The 19,719-nt window shown below is 31.3% G+C and overlaps 1 protein-coding gene across 1 annotated transcript in view; it reads left to right on the top strand.

Annotated features, from left to right (window-relative positions):
* LOC142324775 (prolactin-releasing peptide receptor-like) overlaps positions 1-19,719 on the top strand; it is a 414,884-nt gene that overhangs the window by 115,590 nt on the left and 279,575 nt on the right. Inside the window, exon 2 of the mRNA XM_075365750.1 lies at positions 14,249-14,343. Within this exon, the coding sequence (XP_075221865.1) occupies positions 14,249-14,343 (95 nt within the window). The remainder of the gene's footprint in view (positions 1-14,248; positions 14,344-19,719) is intronic.

Genomic DNA, 19,719 nt, shown 5'->3' on the forward strand with positions numbered 1-19,719 from the left:
TTGGAAGATAAATAGAAAAAGAAATGCATAAAATTACTTAAATGACTTGACGTAAAGAAAAGCAACTTCTTTTCGCACATAATTTTACTTTTAGAATTTTAATTAAATGATCATTTTATGAGATATTAAAAACGAAAATATGCGTCTCGTATTTTGGTATTTTAACCAAAACTTATCAATATTAAAGAAATTTCGTAAATGATTTTCGTGAAATTGAGAAAAATATGATGTAGATCTACTTCATGTTTTTCTGCAGCCTATAAAGTAAATGAAATTCCTAAAATTGATTACAACGCATACCCGAAACGACTAACATGCTTCTACTTACAGGTTATCTGCTTTCTTTCTGTATACACATCGATTAGCAGAAAATCGTTGATGAATAATTTTAGAGTAGACTTATTTTATTTTTAGTTGTTCAAGTGAGGTACGCAGGAATTTCTTTTAATTTTAATGCATGCTATTTAAACATTTTTTCACCTTACGAAACTAGGTAGAATGAAAATATAATTCTGGTAGTACTAGTATTTATAACCTCGTTTTTCAGTTGAGAATTGGATGGTTAAATAACAAACAGATAAAATAATTGGAAGGAAAAAATTAAAATTTAGTAAAACATACAAAAATTTGCTACAATGGTATCGGTCAGCCGATATGGTATTTTCATAAGGTTTTAAAATTCACTTTCTTCTCATAAGACAAGATTTATGATTATTTTTAATATTAACTTCTTATTTTCTTACTTATTTATTCAAAATGAGGTATTAGAGTGTAAATTCGCCAGTATTTAAGATTTATTATTCGCTATTATTGATGCTGAAATTATATACAATCAAGTTTGAATCCTTATAAAAATCTGTCCTACCCAATTTCAAAAAAGTTATAAAAATATTTACATAATTTTTCAGCTTTACTAATATTAAATTTTTACTTTTTAAAATTTTTAAAGGTATTTTTCTCCTTAAGAATGAAAATAGACACTATTTTTTTAAAGTTTTTGTCGCTAAGCTTGGGTTTGATTATACTTAACCAATCACTCTCAGACGTTTTGTTCATTCTAACGAGTAACATTATAAATAATAGAGTAACATTATAAATCATTCAATGCAGAATAAAATTTTGTAAGTTTTTATGTGACTTGATTTGAGTGTTGTGTCCTTCTAGCATTGTTACTCTAACATTTGTAATTGACGCAAAACTACAAATTTTAGTTTTAAAGTACCTCCATTCTCAAAACTATTTTTAGACCTGAATTTTCTGAGTTGGTATCGTCGAACAAATAACTATGTTAAACTCCTCCCACTTCCCATTACTACTGTCATGGCCTCTTCTGCTTTGTCCATCCCGCTCTAACAGATATATAATTTCTTAAAACTAATCCTTACTATGATGCTTAATTTTAATTAGATTCCAGATTAGTTTCAAGAAATTGTTTAACCATTAGAGCGCGAGGGACAAACAGAAGGAGCCATGATAGCAGTAATGGTGAGTGGGAGGAGCTTAACATCTCTATTTATTCGACGGTACCAACTCAGAAAGATTCAATGTTAAAAGTACGTAGTTTTGAGAATGGAGGAACTCTGAAACTCATCAACTACAAATGTAAGAGTGATAATGCAAGGAAGGTCAGAAAATAACACTCAAATCAATTATGATAATGTTAGCAGAAATATAAAATACTATAAACATATCTGAATATTATAGCTTGCTTTGAAATATTTTTTTGTAAGGCTTCAAACTCGAGTACATGTAATCTCTGCGTTGACAGTAGGTATCTAATAAAGAGAAAATTTTTATGAAATACAACGCTTTAATATCTCCCAACCCCTTAAAAATTAAAAATAGTAATAATATTTATAAATTTTCCTATAATAGAAAATACCGTACTAAAGTTCATGAGTGTAAATTTTTCAAGCATGGCACCGTTGGTATATAAGATTAGTTATATAAAAATAAAATGAAAATCAACCTTACCAACAATTTGTTTGCGTTTCTCTAGTACTTTCGGTCATTCGTCCATCTTCAGGAGATAAGTTTTCTTTCAATTTAAAAACACTGAAATTAAAATATGTGAATTGCAAGGTTACAAAATATTAAAATCATAACAACCGGTCGTCATTGTATAACAGTAATTACATCCGTTACGTAAGGCAGTCGCAGTTGTTATGAATATCAACCTACCGGGTTTGCCTAGTGGTGAACTTGTCTTCCCAAATCAGTTGATTTCGAAGTCGAGAGTTCGGAATGGAATGGAATGGAATGCAAAGTTGGCAGGAGTCTATTACTCCCTACTTTATCGCAGAACCTGGACAGAGTCCCTTGCTGCTGGATCATTCTAATCGGGCTTGTTTTTAAAAGGGTTATTTTTTAATCTCGGATCTAATTTTTCAAGTTTTGTCTATTATTATTTTAGTGAATTTAAGACGGATTTAATTGCATTCCAATCCGTTGTTAAACCAGCGTTATCGAACCCATTTCATGGGCCGACCGCGGAAGGCTAGGCTTATAAAGCCTGTCCTCCCGACGTAATTCCCCTTCAGACCGTCCACTGAAGTCCTTTCGGTGCTAACTCTTTAATAGGCTAGCAGGAATACGCCACAACGGGGCACTAGCTATAAGGAGGGAGCAATGCGTCCCCTTTTCCGGAGGAGTCGCAATTGCTGGGATATTTTGTCTTACTGTAAGTTTTTTTTTTTTTAAATTTAGACCGCGTTTTTGTTTTATGCGCGACTTACCGTGTTTGACGTCTTCAAACTATATAACTCGCGAAAACTTTTCACTCGCGACCCCGGAAACGCGTCTGACGCACTATTCCGTTTATGGCTCATGCGATATGGAGGCCCCTAAGCCTGGTTTGTCGATTTTCGGCTACCGCACCGCACCATCACGGTGGTTCGTCCAGTACGGCGTGAGGCCGCTTCCTTACAACTGTCGGAGTTGGGTCCTCTCGGCAGATGTCCCGAAGATGACTGTGTTCGGACACAGCCGCTCTCCCGAACAGTCTGCGCGCCTGCGCCACCCCCACCTCGGACACGGATTGAAATCTCGCATCAGATCGGAGAGTGGCGTTCCTGACGAACCACGGAGCTCCAAAGATCGTCCGCAACGCGATGTTTTGGACGGCCTCGATCTTCTTTTGAAGCGAGGAGCTCAACACTGCCCCCCATGCCGGGTAAGCATATGTTAGAATCGGCAGTACGTACAGCCGAAAAATGAGGAGCTTAGTTGCCAGTGGGTACGGGCTGGCACTGTTCAGCACTGGGTATAGCGAGGCTCTGGCGGCCTTAGCCCTCCGGGTCGCATAATTTACATGTTCGCCGAAGGTAAGCCGCCTGTCCAACACCACCCCCAGGTACTTAACTGTTTTCTCAAAAGGGATTTTCTCCCCTGAGATTTCCAGCTCTCTGGTCGGTTTTCGTGTCTTGCATGTGAACATCACGGCCACCGATTTTTCACCGTTGACCCTGATTCTCCACATGTCGAGCCACGGTTCCACTAAGTCCAGCTGCCTTTGGAGCCTCCGGACCGCGTAATCCACATTTGCGGATTCGTAGAAATATGCCGTGTCGTCTGCATAAAGGGCCGTTTTGACCCCTTCCGACAGCGGCATATCGTTCACGTACAAAGTGTACAAGAACGGGGAAAGTACTGCTCCTTGGGGAACCCCAGCGGCTATTTCTCTGGTGGAGGAAATCGTAACCCCTACGCGCACGACAAAATGTCGGTCTAGCAGATATGACCGCATCAGTCTGACATAGCGGTAGGGGATCGCAGATCGCGCTAGCTTATAAAGCAGCCCGCTATGCCAAACTTTGTCAAAGGCCTTGGCCACATCCAGAAAAACGGCTGCAGTCACCCGTTTCCTGTTCAGGCCTCCGACAAGGTCGTCTATTATTTTTACCAGTTGGAGGGTGGTTGAGTGACCCTCCCTGAACCCAAATTGCTCGGGCCGCACTTCTCCCTCCATGTATCGCCTCAGTTTTTCGAGAAAAATCCTCTCGAACAACTTAGACAATACCGGTAACAGGGAGATTGGCCTATAATTCCGTGGGAAAAGTAAACTTTTCCCCGGTTTGGGTAAACATACGACTTTGGCCGTTTTCCAACAATTCGGGAAATATCCAACGTACAAAATGGACGTGAATATCACCGAAATTGCTGTAATCACGGAGGCCGGTATGTTCCGGAATGCACGGGCGCTGATCCCGTCGACACCCGGGGCCTTGTCGGGGCTTGTGGCCTTAATGGCTGCGGAAACTTCCGCTTCAGTGACTTGGTCAATCTCTAGAGGGGCGTCCTCCACCTGTGAGAAATAATCTACAAGAATCGAGAGTTCTTACGTTCAAACCTTAGTAAAGGCAGTTACATTTATACGGATTTGAATACTAGATCGTGGATCCAGTGTTCTTTGGTGGTTGGGTTTCAATTAATCAAACATCTCAGAGATAGTAGACCTGAGACTGTATAAAACTACACTTCACTTAAACTCATACATATCACCCTCATTCATCCTCTGAATCATACCTGACGTTGATTCTCAGACGCTAAACAGGAAAAAAGTTATGAATGCTAATGGTTGGAGGGAGATAATCAAGTTAGGTATCTTGATAATTATTAATTGTTTAAATAAAATATCATCTTCAAATTTGGTTTGTCCGTTAATTAATTTATTTTTATAATAATATATATGAAATTTTTTGAGAATGCTTGTTTTATAAAAATCGTTAGAAATATCTAATATTTTAATAAAATTATCATTGTGTTGTTGAGTGCTGCTCTATGCACAGTTGCCGAAATAACGCGGAGAGCTGGCAGTTCAGTTCAGATGCGGATTTTAATTTATACAATTCAGTTATATTTAATTATGTTTAAAAATTCAATTTAGCTAATAATCAGTGATTAACCATTAATAGGGGTTAATAATCAGTGATAAGATATTGTAAAATAAATTTTATACAATTGAACTTAGTGGGATTCATTTTTTCCCAAACAGTCATGATTGTAATTATGTTTATTTTGGAATGTATGTTTAACATAATTGGATCTATCTAAATAGCCTTTCTTTATATTATTATGTTTTTTAATTCTAGTAGGAAACCAACGGTTGGTCATACCTATATATTCTAAATAGGAGTCTTCACATTTTAAACTATAAACTCCTTGTCTTTCTAAGATATTTATTTTTTGGGGATTTGTTATTTTTAGTAAGATCGAATTAATAAAATTTATTATTTTATTGTTAGTGGCTTATTTGTTTTCAGATTAAAAGTTTTATATATTTTAACAAAATATCTATAAAATGAATTAAATTCTATTTTTATATAAGATTTTTGTGGACCGTTATGTAATAATTTTACGTTGTATTTTATATATATTTTATTATTGATTTTAAAGTATAATTTATTGATCAGTTCTTAATTGTAGCCATTAAATAATGCTATATTCTTTATAATGTTTCAGAGTTTAGTTTTAAATTGTCGTGTTTAAGATATTTAATGGCTCGATAAATTAAAGAATTAAAAGCTATCATTTTCTGGTTCAATAGATGAGTTGAATTAGCATGTTTTACAATGTTATGTTGAGTTGGTTTTATATATATGCCGATTTTTAATTTATTATTATTAATTTTTTTTAAATTTTAAGTCTTCTTCATGAGTCAATTAATTTAAAAGTCTGAATTACTTTAAATCTACTTCATGAGTGTAGTATTAACAAATACTGCGACATAAAGCAAATACAGCTTAGTGCACACTATACTCACATACAATTCTTTAACGTGGATCTTAGTACAAGTATTTCACTTCCCAGCGAATATAGCTAGAATAGCTATATTAAAGGGGAAGGTAAGGTATCATGTAAAAAATAGGGTATTTTCTTTTTTGCAAACCTTAACGTTTTAGAGACCAACTAGTTGATCTAGATTAAAAATACAAACATGGACTTTCTATGTATGTTTGCAACACTGCTTTTGGCTTTGCATCTCAGGATTGAAGGAACCGATTTTCTTTAAATTTGGTTCAAATATTTCTATATATAAGCTTTCATCATATTATTTAAATGTTTTTTATTGTAAAAATGATGTAACTGAAATCGTTGGCGAATTTACATTTATTTTTTATAGGTGCTTCTTTTCCAGTTGATTTTCACAGTTGTCAGTAGTTTCACTCTTTATAGTTTTCAGTGTGCTAAATATTTATCCCAAATACATTGTATGTTTCTTCAATCCATTTATTTTGCACTTCGTAATTCAACATGTAGGTTTACAAGTTCCAATCCTACTGTAATAAATAAATTGCCCTTTGCAATAAATTTTGATTTTACTTTAAACAAAAATCTGATGTGGACACCACATGACTTCCTTGTACGCCTATCAAATTTCATATACACATTTATTTAAAATGAAAAGTACATAAAATTTTATCTCATTAATAACTTCCGATATTTTTCTTATATATATTCATATATACATATATATATATATATATATTTATTTTTATTGTTATTATTGAACTATTATGTATCGTAATTTTATTTAAATTTTTATAATCAAGAAGTTTAATAATTATTAATAAACCAATATATTTAAATTAAAAAAAAAGTTAAACAAAAAGAGGTGAAGTCTGATTCGAACCGATTTGCTTTCCCCTTGTAAGATCAAAATATTTCAAACATTAAAATTTAATTTGGCTATAACTCTGAAACCATGAAAATAAGTAGTATCGAAAATAAGTATGATATATCGTTGAAAAGCTCTCAATGAGGACTTATTGCTGCAGATAACAAAAAGTAAAAAATCCAATTTTGGAGGGATTTTGAGCTTTTTTGGACACTTTTGGTTTAGTCGATTGCATTCAAAATGGGAGGTGTACAACTAGATGATACAACAGCCCTAAACTCAAAATTTCAACGTCCTACAGCTAATCGTTTTTGAGTAATGCGAAATACGTACGTACAGATGTCACGCCGAAACTAGTCAAAATGGATTCAGTGATGGTCAGATTGGATATTTCCGTTGAAATCTGAAAACCGAAATTTTCACGATTACAATACTTCAGACAAGGAAGTAAAAACGAATTGAAAAAAAAATATAATTGAATGATACTTAAAACTAATTTGTATGTGAATATATTTATAAATGTGTGATCTTTGCTAAAAACAAATGTCATTTCTTTAAAAAAATTTCGTAATAAAAATAATATTACTTGTCTTCATTAAACCGTAAAAATGATTCTTTCTGTTTTAATTCAGCAATATAATTCATATTACACGAAAGTAATTTATAAAGCTTACGTTCCCAGTTTTATTAAATTACGAATCTATCTAAAAGATACTTCCATAAATTTATTTAAAGTATAATTAAGAACATTTTTTTCAGTATCATTGTTACTCTATTGATTAATTTAAAAAAAAAATAAATACTTAAAAATCTAATAAAGAAATCCTTGAATTTCTCGAATTCAACATGTTTTCTGTTATATATATTCAAATAATCTCATTAACGCCTTATGAATTGTGAATTATGCTATACATTTAATATATACATACATTTAATTCATAATTATTTTAAGTATTTGTAAATTTTTTTTTTAATACAGTCTTTAAACGCTGCAATATTTTTTTAAACTTATTGTATATATTGTGATGCTGATCTGATCAATGTTTTAACACACGACTTCCTCCAATCCAGCAGTTAAAGGGTGAAGTAGATAAGTTTTTATCTGCCAAGTAGCACACATGCCCACTTTTGATATTATCTATATAATCACAATAAGCTTCCTACAGCGTTTACTTGCTGCTATATCAGGTGTAGCAGGAACTAAATCCATGAGTTTAATTACACCAAAGCGCTACCTCCGCTACAACATTTTTGGAAAAGTCGGAAGAATCTTTTCTTTTTTTTTTCTTTTAGGAATTACCCGAACTGGGTGATGGTGTTAATCTAGAAAGAAACACTAATATGGATGATTTCATACCTTGATTTTATAGCTAACAAAGAATATAGAATATAGAATGAACAGTCCCTGTTTTCACCAAACTTTAAACTTAATTACAAACATCAAGATTTTGTCTTTATTTTTCTATAATCTTTTTTGTAATCTTTATACGCTTTATCATATGAAATTGGATATTTATATAAACTTTTTTTAGAAGCAAAAATATTTTTATTTTTAAAAATAAAATTTCTTAAGTAACGAAACTACCCACTTACAGCGAAATAAATTCACAGCAATTCTAATCGTTTCAAATTTTCATTTTAGGTAAAAAGCTCTCGATCACACGCAAGAGTGGCTGTGTCGGGGCGTTCTGATGACGCAAGAAGGACCCTTGTGGTATGAGGAGAGGACGAGCTGGACGGAGCGGATATGCGTTTTGTGCATAGTGGCAAATAGGTTATGAATGGGAAGGGTAACACTCCTGAGGAGGGGCACCTCGGCCGTCCAGAAAAGAAGGTCGGGATCCACTCATGATATAAAGGGAACCCCGATTGGAGGTCCAGATGGGACTGTTGACAGGGTGGGCAGGCTACGCCACGACACAAGGTTGCAATCGAGGCAACGTCTTCTAGGTTGTTACCGGTCGCCCTTTGTAGTGTTTAAAAAAAAAAGTAGAAAGTCGTGCTTATGCGATCAGGAACTTAATTAGTCACATACATAGATCCTTGGGAATATAATGAAAGGAAATTTTACTGCTTCTGGGATAATTTCGAACATTTCTTTGATTAAATTTTTATCCATCATCCGATGAAAACATGTATTTTTCCTTTGGTGGGTGTTACTATATATTTTTTGATTCGAAATTGAAAACCAAATAGTTTAAAAGAAGTAATTCTTCAAACATTAACAAAAATGTAAATAGTAGACAGCTGTAACTTCTTTGGAATTAAAGGGATACATCAAAAAGTGGATATTAAGTTAATTGTTATACAGAGATCAACATAAAAAGTTAAATAATTTAAAAAACTTACATTTGTGCAAAATGTACGCTGCTTCAAATGTTAACAAGCGATGAAAAGAAACACATTTTAAAATATATGATTACATACAGTTTTATAAAAAAAAATGTTTACACCATTACATTAGGTTGGTACGTAGTAAAATAATCAAATTCTACAATTAGACTGATGTTTTTTATACACCACTACAATGACACGCACAGCAGTGTTTCTCACTAACACAGTGTGGGGTTGCCTAGCTCTTGCAACTCATTTTAGCCTGAAAGATACAATTAAGCCTCCATTTGCTTATAAACCGTCTCATAGAATATGGTTTTACAACATGGAAAAAGAACGTTCTTAAAATTACATTAAGTTTGGTGTAGATGCCTAGCGTTGAAAAATTAATGATTTATGTTATAAATGAATAATCCTCTGGATAACACGTGTTTATCTGGTTACTAAGCAACAGAGCAGTTAATCTATTTATAAATAAAATTTGAGTTTAAAATCCTCGTTTTTCATCTATACTATAAAATTCTATTAAAATTATTTATATTTTTATTTATTTGTCATGTTGCATTACTGACAATTATAATTAGAAGTGAATATTAATACGTGTAAAAATTTACCGTCTAACATGTATTCGAATTAAAAGTATTATAGATGAAAAAGAATATTAACACCGTCACGGATGTATGCAAGTCCGCAGCTTGAAAATTTTAGATGATCTGAGATTGAATAAAAATAGTTATTCTAGAAAATTTTAATACATTATCAAAAATAAGGAAGCATAATATTATGCCTGAACTACGGTAAAATCTTGTTCCCTGATGCCTTTTTTGCTGTGTCGAAAGTTTTTTTGATATTAGCATCCTTCGTAATGAAAACGATATTAAGATATACGTTACCTTTATTCACCATAAAGTACGGCTGCATAATTAACTACTTACTTTCAGAGAAAAACTACCATTTTTGCTTCAGCTGCTTTACATACATTATACATATAATAAAGACTAGCACAAATAGTGTAAAGCAACAAATTTCTGTGCTCCTTTATACAGAAAAACGATGTTTTGTATAGACTATTTCCATTCAGTTGGAGAATAGATACTACTAATATATTATAACAAATAAAAATTTATATAGAGGAATGCAATGACCAATGAAATTTGTTTATCATATTTCAGTTATGTAGAGCATCAGAGTGTAATTTCCCTGATAGTCCTGTCAGAATAACCATTGTAAACTGAAATGATATGTAATTTATTTATTGCTTTGAGTTCGGGTATTAGTAAGTAAATATAAATATTGGTATTTTTCCTTCTTCAAACATAATTAGCTTTTTTCCATTAAAACATGATACGTAGTCTCATATTACAAATTAATTATTAAACGTTTAGTTTAATTAACAAAACAAATTGTTTTAGGAAAAGATTATTGTACATTAAATTAATCAGTTAATAAAAACCTTTTTATATTAAAGTTAGATTAAATGTGAATTAATGTTACTTCAAAAGTTGATATTAAATAAATTAAAATTATTAATAAATATGTATTTGAATGGAATAATAACAATGAACTCCATTTCCACAAAAAGCAAAAAATAAACTTTATACTTCATTAATTTTTTTTTTTTAACTTTTTAACCACATTTTATTGTATAGGATATAATTTTGTGTATATTTGTTACTATTTATCTAATTTTATTCTTGGAAAAGAGAGGGAAACCCAGTCGTTACATCATTCCTCGCGAATAACATTTGTGTCCTTTTTCATTCCTTTCTATTCCACTCATCCTTCTGTAACTTCTTTTTATTGCACCAACCCAGTCACTACAAAAACATCCTCTATTTTTTTTCCATTTTCTTGCCCATTTTTCTATGATTTTCTTAGCCAACCTTTCATTTCACAAATTAAATAACTTGCTCACTTCGACTTTCTTTAAATGATCGTTTTGATTATATCAATATATCCCATATAGCTCCTGACCAAATGGTTCTTCTTCCTACCTCATCTCGTTATTCCCGTTATATGTCTTTGTATGGTAATTTTATCCAAAACCCATGCCTCAAAGCCGATAGAACAAATCTCTCACATAAGTTTGTTTTTAACTTTATACTGGTACATGATTTCATTAACTGTTTGATTTTGTGTAGCTTAAACCTCAATTAATATAGTAATAAAGAAAAAATATAAACCCTTTTCCTATCTCCAGGGATGCCCATCAGTATTTATTTTGTGTAAAAGGTCACTTCATCGACTCTTTCTCTTTGGTTTACAAATGCTCTGTTCGACAGCTTTTTTTTTTTAAAACAGGAGAGGAAATCCTCTACCACCACCTACTCTAGCACAGGTGGTAGCGTCAGGTACTCACAGATTAAAACCTCTCCCCTTGCTAACACCATCCAAGGACCGGACGTTTCTAAGCATACTGAGAATTTTGAGAGTGCTTTATGCTTAATCCAGTAAAAAGTTAATCCAGTCTTCCAGCTTAATCCAGTAAAGTAAGTTCTTTACGCCTGTAGATTCCCACACGCATTATCGACTGACGGCCACCCAAGCCGAAACGCGGAAGAATGCCTCTTCCATTCGCAGGCAGTCTCAATGGGTTATTTCCTACGGATTATTTCTCCAATCACATCACGATATCCTACCACACTTCCAAATACGTTAGCACCGTGTTGGCGACGTTACACATCTCCAGAGGACCTGTCTTTCTGTAACATCGCTTTCTTCTGTCCCTCCATCGACTGCAATGAAAGATCACTGTCTATTCTGGACTGCCGACCTCAATGCAGTACGGTCATTGCTTGTCTTCTGCTTGACCTCTTGGGAAGAGGTAAGGCTTGAAGCACTCATAGCCAATCAACAATTGCGTGAGCTCATCAAGACTATCCAAGATATAACCCCTTGAATTAAACTGTAGATCCTTCCCTTGACAGCGTTCTGCACGTGACCCCACCAATTGATCCAATATTGGTGACCCCACTTCAACGAATGCTGCCTCAGATGAAACCGTTCTGTATCCAGAACACACGCAATATGACATCTTCCTCTAAATTCTGTCGAAAATCATCATGTTTTGCTTGGACTGAAGAGCCCTCATCCAGACTGGAGCCCCATATATCAGCACAGAATAAATCACGTAAGCATACAGCTTTCTCTTACCTTGAGGCCCTAGGCCCGATAAATACGTTGAGCCGTCTTTTTGTGAAGAAGACGGCTCAACGACGTGATATGCGAATGATCTCTGCAGTCCTCCAACCATACAACTAGGTATTCCACTACCTGGCCGACCGGGAGGGATTCTCGGTCCATTAATATATAAACATTCTTCACCTAGAAGTGTATTTAATCCAGCTTTCCACCTACCGGCGGAATGATTGCTTTAAAATTCTCTCGAGCTAATTATAAGCCTCTGAGGAACAGCGACCTCCTTGCCAGTATGAAGGCGGCATTTCCCTTTTTCTTCACATCCGTTTCCGTTTTTGCCAGTACGATTAGAACCAGGTCATCCGCCAACGTAACAGGAGTCACTCGTCCGGATGCTCTAGCCCAAGAATCCCGTCATACACCACATTCCACAACAGCAGAATAGTAACATCGCTCTGGGAATAGCTCTCCGCCATCGAAGCCCACCTTCCCACCGATCCTCAATGCCACAAAATTCCATCTGTGGAGGTTCGATAATTTAGCGAAGTAAATCTACATGTAAAATGGTTTATTTTCAGTCCAACTGGCAAGCAAAATTTAATTGAATTTTCTGTAATTTCTTTCAATTGTTTTAGATTCTTAAAAAAATATCATCATTAAAATCCACATGATTAAACTGCACCTCCCCCCACCCACTAATGTTTTTCCTCCCAAAAAAACTAAGTTTGAAGAGAAGGATAAATAGTTAGAACTTTTGGATGAAATTGGATATTTATTGAACAATATTTTAAACAAAACCTTTAATTGGAATTATTTTACTTCTGGTTACTGGTTTACTTCTACATTAAATTCTGGTTATTTATTAAAAAAATTATTTTAATAAAGAGGAGTTTTCCCTCCTTATTCTGTTATTAATTTCTGATTTTAGTACCACGTTTTTGAAACTCAAAAGATGTTTATTTTTATTTTCTTAATATGTACACCTGTATCAAAATTTTGATTATAATATTACAACTAAAATAAGTGTTTTCTTTTAATCGCAGTCGGATATACTCGTAGGTTACAAGCAAAAGGTGGGCTTGATATTGGAATAGCTGTAACCCTACATAAGTAATAAAGTTAGCAGAAAATATTTTCTTTTTATCAACGGGAGTAAAAAAGTATTAGAAAAGTTTCCTTAATGGAATTTAAGATTAAATGAATAAGGCAAATTATCAAATATGGTGGATTTTTCCTGACTACCAATTTTGTTTACATAATTATGTTTTTAAATTCTTCATACGGGGAGATTACATACAAAAATAAAATAATAATTTCTTCATACATTTAATTCAATTTACTCGTACTTAATTTTATTAAAATAATTAATTTATTGTGTTTTTTTTATTTTATAAACAAGAAATATAAAATAAATTAAAAGTTTTTTTTTTACTTTCTTTTATAATTCAACATGTTTACTAATTTAGATGAATCCATCTCTAAAAAAGAATCAAATCCTTACTGCAATAGTAAAAGGAGTGATGGTATTTCTTTCTTATGACAATATTTATTATATTATAATTATTGTAATAATGGCAATATAATCGAAATATGATTTAATAATTTCGTTTAAAAAGAAGAAGATATTAAAGTAATTTTTGGCGATAAGTTTATGAAACGAAATTAACTTTCAAAGTTACTGTTAATCGTTCAATGATTTTTGTAGGGAACTGTAATTTCAACCATAGTATCTACTATTTTTTTTATAGTTGAACATATCTGCACCTACTTCTTCTATCCCATAAGCACAGTCAATTTTAAGATATAAACTACTTCCAGACTTTTATAGCATTCTCTTCATTCGGTATACGCGCGCGGTTGTACACACGTATAAACTTATATATAAGTGAATTATAAGGCGAATTAATTATTTTGATCAAGGATCAGTTAAACGTTTACATACTATGTTATGTACGTTAAACATAAATATGTTCATCTGGTGGGTCTAAAACTTATCTAAGTAAAGTGTTTTGATATCACCAACCACTGTCTCAGGAGGGGTGGAAAAAATGGGGTTTCGAATACAAAATTATTATTTAAGAAACAGTAATTATAATTTTTTTTTTTTAATTAAAACTTTGTTTATTAAAATTAACCTTTATATTTTCATTTATTTTACAGAAACATATAAATGCTCAATTCAAAGGCGTCGGGATTTGTGCTGTAAATCTAGCTGATGATATGCAAGAATATGTTCGCGGCCTCTTTATAGCTATGTAAGTAATACAATATTTATCATAATTTTTGCTGTGAAAATAATAAATAAAATATAATTATATAAAATTTATTATGAAAACAAATTGCGTTTTCTAAACTTTTATTAGTGTTATTATTAACAAAATGTAAAATTTATGCACGAGTTAACTGTATACTCATTTTAATTAATTTATTAATTCCGCCACTGTGTTGACATCATGGAATATTTATATCACACAATATAATATTTTAGATACAATTAAAAATCGCATATAATAAACTTAATATAGAAATAAAAATACTAAAATGCATTAAAAAGTAAAAACGGAAAATTAATGATATTGTTTAATTATTCTTTAAATCTCAAATTAATAAAGTCAACATCAACTAAAAAAAAGATTGAACAACCAAACCTTAACTCTCCGGTGACTAACAAAATTCTATTTTTATCATTATTTGTTTTCTAAATTAATTTTTCTTTATAGTAGTTTGTACTTTTTTTTAATCATGGGTAGTTCTACAAAACAAAATCTTTTTTTACTTTTTTTTTACATTTTTTGAAAGAAAAACCTCAAGAAATTTTAAAAGTGAGAATCCAGCAACTTTTTAAAAAAATTAGAAGGAAAAGAAATAACTCAGAAAAATCACAATAATTTACGACTATCAAGCTTTAGCTAAGGATGTGAGGAAAATTTACAATCAAAAGTCCTATTATAATCTGTTGATATCGTAATGAAATCGCACACAATGAATATCATTGTGCGCTTATTAATATAATTATTTTTTATGACAAAATTATACTGTTTGAAACTTCTCCCAAGAAAAAAAAAAGGATTTTTCTCTAAATAACTCATGATTTTATACCTATAATTTTATATTTTATGTGGTTTTTAATTTTTAATTTAACTTTTAATTGTTAATTTTTAGTATTTATTTACGAACTCTATAAATATTGTGTGTGGACGCTAATACTGACACTTCGTTGTGCGCCCAGGAAAAAAATAATAAAAATAAATTCTATAAATCGACGAGCATATTTTAAAAAATATAACTTTATAAAAGAGGTATCTAGTAAAATTTATAATAAAATATCACTTTATTCATCATAAATAAATTAATGTTTTCTCTACATTCTGAAATCTCTTACATAAATTAAAATTTTTTATCGATCTTTTCTTTACAATTAGGTAGATTTCATAAGAAAGATACCTATTGTAATGAGTACTATGATTCGACTTCCAGAAAATTTCGACATATCTTCGTGTTTCACAAACCCCAAATCCCAAAACCACCGTCAGTTCAAAAGATTATTTATATATATATATATATATATATATATATATATATATATCATTTTCTTGAGGACACGATAGCTGCCGTAATTTTGTACCAATTACTTTCAAATTGATATGTAAAATATAACGATCCAAAATATCAGTCTAATTTGTTAATGGACAAAATCGAACCATGGAGATGGAAATGGAGGGGTTTCAAAAAGAACAAAATATCGCTATAACTTTCTTAGGTAAAATATCGGATTCGTTTAAAGTGCCTACATTTTTTACAAAACTTATCTAAGTAAAGTTTTTTGATATCACCAACCACTGGCCCAGGGGGTGGAAAAAATGGTTTCGAAGTAAAAAAAATCCTACCTTTCGTAATAGGCACAGTAACAAATTGGTTTAAAGTGGTCGTTAGTCCTCTAAACATTGCGTAAAACTTTTGTCTGAAACAATTTTTTATATGACCAACCCTTACGGCATGAGATGACCAAAATATTGCTGGAACTGTAAGATGATGGGAGAGCTTGTCGTATGGTAAACATGTGAAACTTTTTTCACATGCAAACATTATAGTATTGAGTAAATTTGAAGTTTTTCTTAACTTTAAGGTGGAAATCTTTTTTATCCCCTATTTGACACCGGTGAAATTCTATCTCCGCCTGGTTCTCTTAAACGTTTTTGTAAATTACTAAAGCATTCAAAAATATTTCTCACCAATTTATTTAAAATATAATTAATCAAAAGTTTTTATTTTATAAAAAAAAAAATATATTCTATAGATGAATTTTTAAATAACACTAAATAAAATTTAAAAAAAACCTCGATTTCTGCAACCGGTTCAACGTGTTCATAAATATATACACACAAATGATTTTTATTATATCCTTTTGAACTGTGAATCATTTTTTATATTTAGTATTTTCATGTTTATACCTTTTCATTATTTCACGTATTTAAAATTTTAAAAATTAATATGAACTTTAATGATATATATTTTTATCTTGTAAATGATTGTGTATTCTGTAATGCGGTTCCGATTAAAGTTTTACGACGCTTCCTGTGATCCTTCTCGGCAAACATTCATTTTTAATCCATGAAGTAGTATTTATCATTGACGTGATCTATGTATACAAATCCACGAGAATAAAATATTTATGTGATTTACTTATTTATACGTGACTCGTATTTATTTATTTTTTCATAGTTTTTTTTAAAAAGTTATTTTAAATTTACATTTAAATACTTGGGAAATAAATAGATTTATTTAATTTTGCCGTTTGCTGGGTTTTATATCAAACCTTTCCTTTATATGAACATCTATTTTATTTTTTATGTTGTTTATCAACCGTGGTGAATAGAATTTTTTATCGTTTAGTAGAATTTTTTAGAACTGGCAATATCTTGTAAAGTTATTTTTGCACGAATTTGAATACTAGATCGTGGATACCGGTGTTCTTTGGTGGTTGGGTTTCAATTAACCACACATCTCAGGAATGGTCGAACTGAGACTGTACAAGACTACACTTTATTTAGACTCATACATATCATCCTCTGAAGTATTATCTAAACGGTAGTTACCGGAGGCTTAACAGGAAAAAAGAGAGAACTGGCAATATAAAATATAATATAGGGTTTTATTTTAAGAGATCTAGCAATTGATCCCGGAACTTAGTACCTCATTTTTGCCATCATATTTATAAAAATATAAATATATAAAATATGGCTAAATCTGATGAACTATAGCTTATTTTTTTCAAAATTTTAGAACTATGAGGGATGAGAGAAAACTGTTCATTTCTTGTTTAAATAAAAACAATTTAGATTTTAAGTATCACCGTCAAATTAATCTGTTCAAAAAGAGGTTAGATGTATCTTAAATTGTTCAAATATTTTTCTTGAAATTTCGAATAGAAATACTTTAAACGTAAAAATAAATTCGACTATACGAAATTACGCTGAAATAATCCAATAATCTGTAACGTTGATGACAATGAAATAGAACTGTATTCTAATCAATTGTTTAAAATACAATAATTTTGGGTATATGGAAAATATTTACTGCAGCACCACCAGAGGGACATTTTTTATAAAATTTAAAAACGTATCATCGATCTGTCTAATGAAGAATAAGGCTAACATATAAAAAAATATATGGTGAAATTGAAAAAACTTCTATTAGAAGTCAGTAAAAAAGTAGTCATAAAGACACATAAGTACCAAAAAAAACTGATGATATAAATAAATGGATTTATACATCAAACCTAGGTAAAGAATATTTATACATGTTTCATATAAATTCTTATATATATATATATATATATATATATATATATATATATATATATAAAACTAATTTTAAATAAAGAATTTACATTAGAAAAGTTCGGTTTTTCATTTTTAAAATGAAAAATTTTGAAGTATGTTTTTTTAATTCTCGAATAGGCCTGCAAGGACTATGCAAATATCACTTTGTTTCTTTCGTTTTCTTGCAGAGGTTCTTTAATCTTTCGGACTCTTTAGCTTCAATATTTTCCAATATAGAGTTTTTTCTTTTCATCTAGGCACTGATTCCCAAAGTGGTCCAGGTGGAACCCCAGGGGTCCACGGGAGACTCGACGGGGGTCTACCTTGGCGTGACAAAAAAATGGGGTTCACAATTCGTAAGCGGGGTTCCACGAAAATTCATCTGGTTTCGATAGTGAATAATTACATATTTTAATAAATGCAACACAAAAAAATATACTATTTTTCTTCTGCTTTTTACCACTCTGAATGGGAAGTTTTCTAAATAAAATAAGTGAGAATTGATTGCTGCCTTGTGCTGTGAGTGGATGTCAAAAATGTAAAGTTGGATGGAAGCATTTTTTTTGATCGGCCAACTTTACTTTTTTGACATCTACTCACAGCACAGTCAATCAAAAATTAACCAATCAATTCTAACTTTTTTTCAGAAGCTGTTAGTTCGTGGAACTCAGCCGTAAAGCAAATTTTCATAGTTACATCTAATCTTCGCATTTTCCGTCGACTGGAAAAATGGTAGAAATGTAGCTGCAGGGGGTCCACCGGAACCAGCAAAATTTTGAAAGTGGTCTATGAGAAAAATAACTTTGGGAACCTTTGATCTAGAGGAATCTTTAATTCAAAAATCTCCTTCAATAATTCTTTCGATCCAGATAAAATTAAATTAAGATTAAAAAAACCGAAAGTTAATAAACAAAAAGATTAAATTACAAAGAGTCAGTAATTATATAAATTGAGAGAAAAAACGGTAAAGTGACAAATAATTCAGTATTTAACTATGTAAAGATTGAATATTGGAGTATGAAAAGGAGGTGGCTGTGACGTTAGAGATATTGGCGTTTCTGATGTGAACGAGCCGGTTACTGATCCCACATCTGTATTGTTGCGTGGTTAGCTCTATCGGAATATTGAGAGGTTGACAATTTAGAATATTTTATATAACTACATTTTTGGTTTAAAATATTCATAATTACAACCAGACAAATTAATAATAATAATAATAATAATAATAATAATAATAATAATAATAATAATAATAAAAATAATAATAATGAGTAATAATAATAATAATAATGAACAAAATATTAATATAATTACAACCACAGTAATAATCAAGGTAATAGTAGTACGATAATAATATTACATGTCAATAACAACAGATCAAACTAATACATAGGATAATCAAAACAATAAATATGACATAAAGCAAAACATAATACATAATATAATCAACAAAGGATAACAATTAAAATATTACACACCAAATAGTAATAAATGTCACTAGTAAATAGCAAATACAGGTGACACGCAAGACAGAGTACAAAATAAATAATCGTTCGGAATTTATTCCAGGCAGATAAAGAGAAAACTAGAATTCAGACCGATTAACAAAAGAAAACCGATTAAAAAAAGAAACTTCTAGTCTTAACCCTTTTTAACCACTAGTCTTGTATTAACAAAAAATCGTATAAAGTTCACTTGGAAATACCTTTGCTGTCTACCCTAACAGTTTATGAATGAAGTTTATTACATTATTTCTTTCACTTATACACTTATAGTTTTACTGTAACTCACCGATATTATTTCTTGTTT

Source organism: Lycorma delicatula, chromosome 5, assembly GCF_047948215.1.
Source record: "Lycorma delicatula isolate Av1 chromosome 5, ASM4794821v1, whole genome shotgun sequence".
Taxonomy (NCBI): Eukaryota; Metazoa; Arthropoda; class Insecta; order Hemiptera; family Fulgoridae; genus Lycorma; species Lycorma delicatula.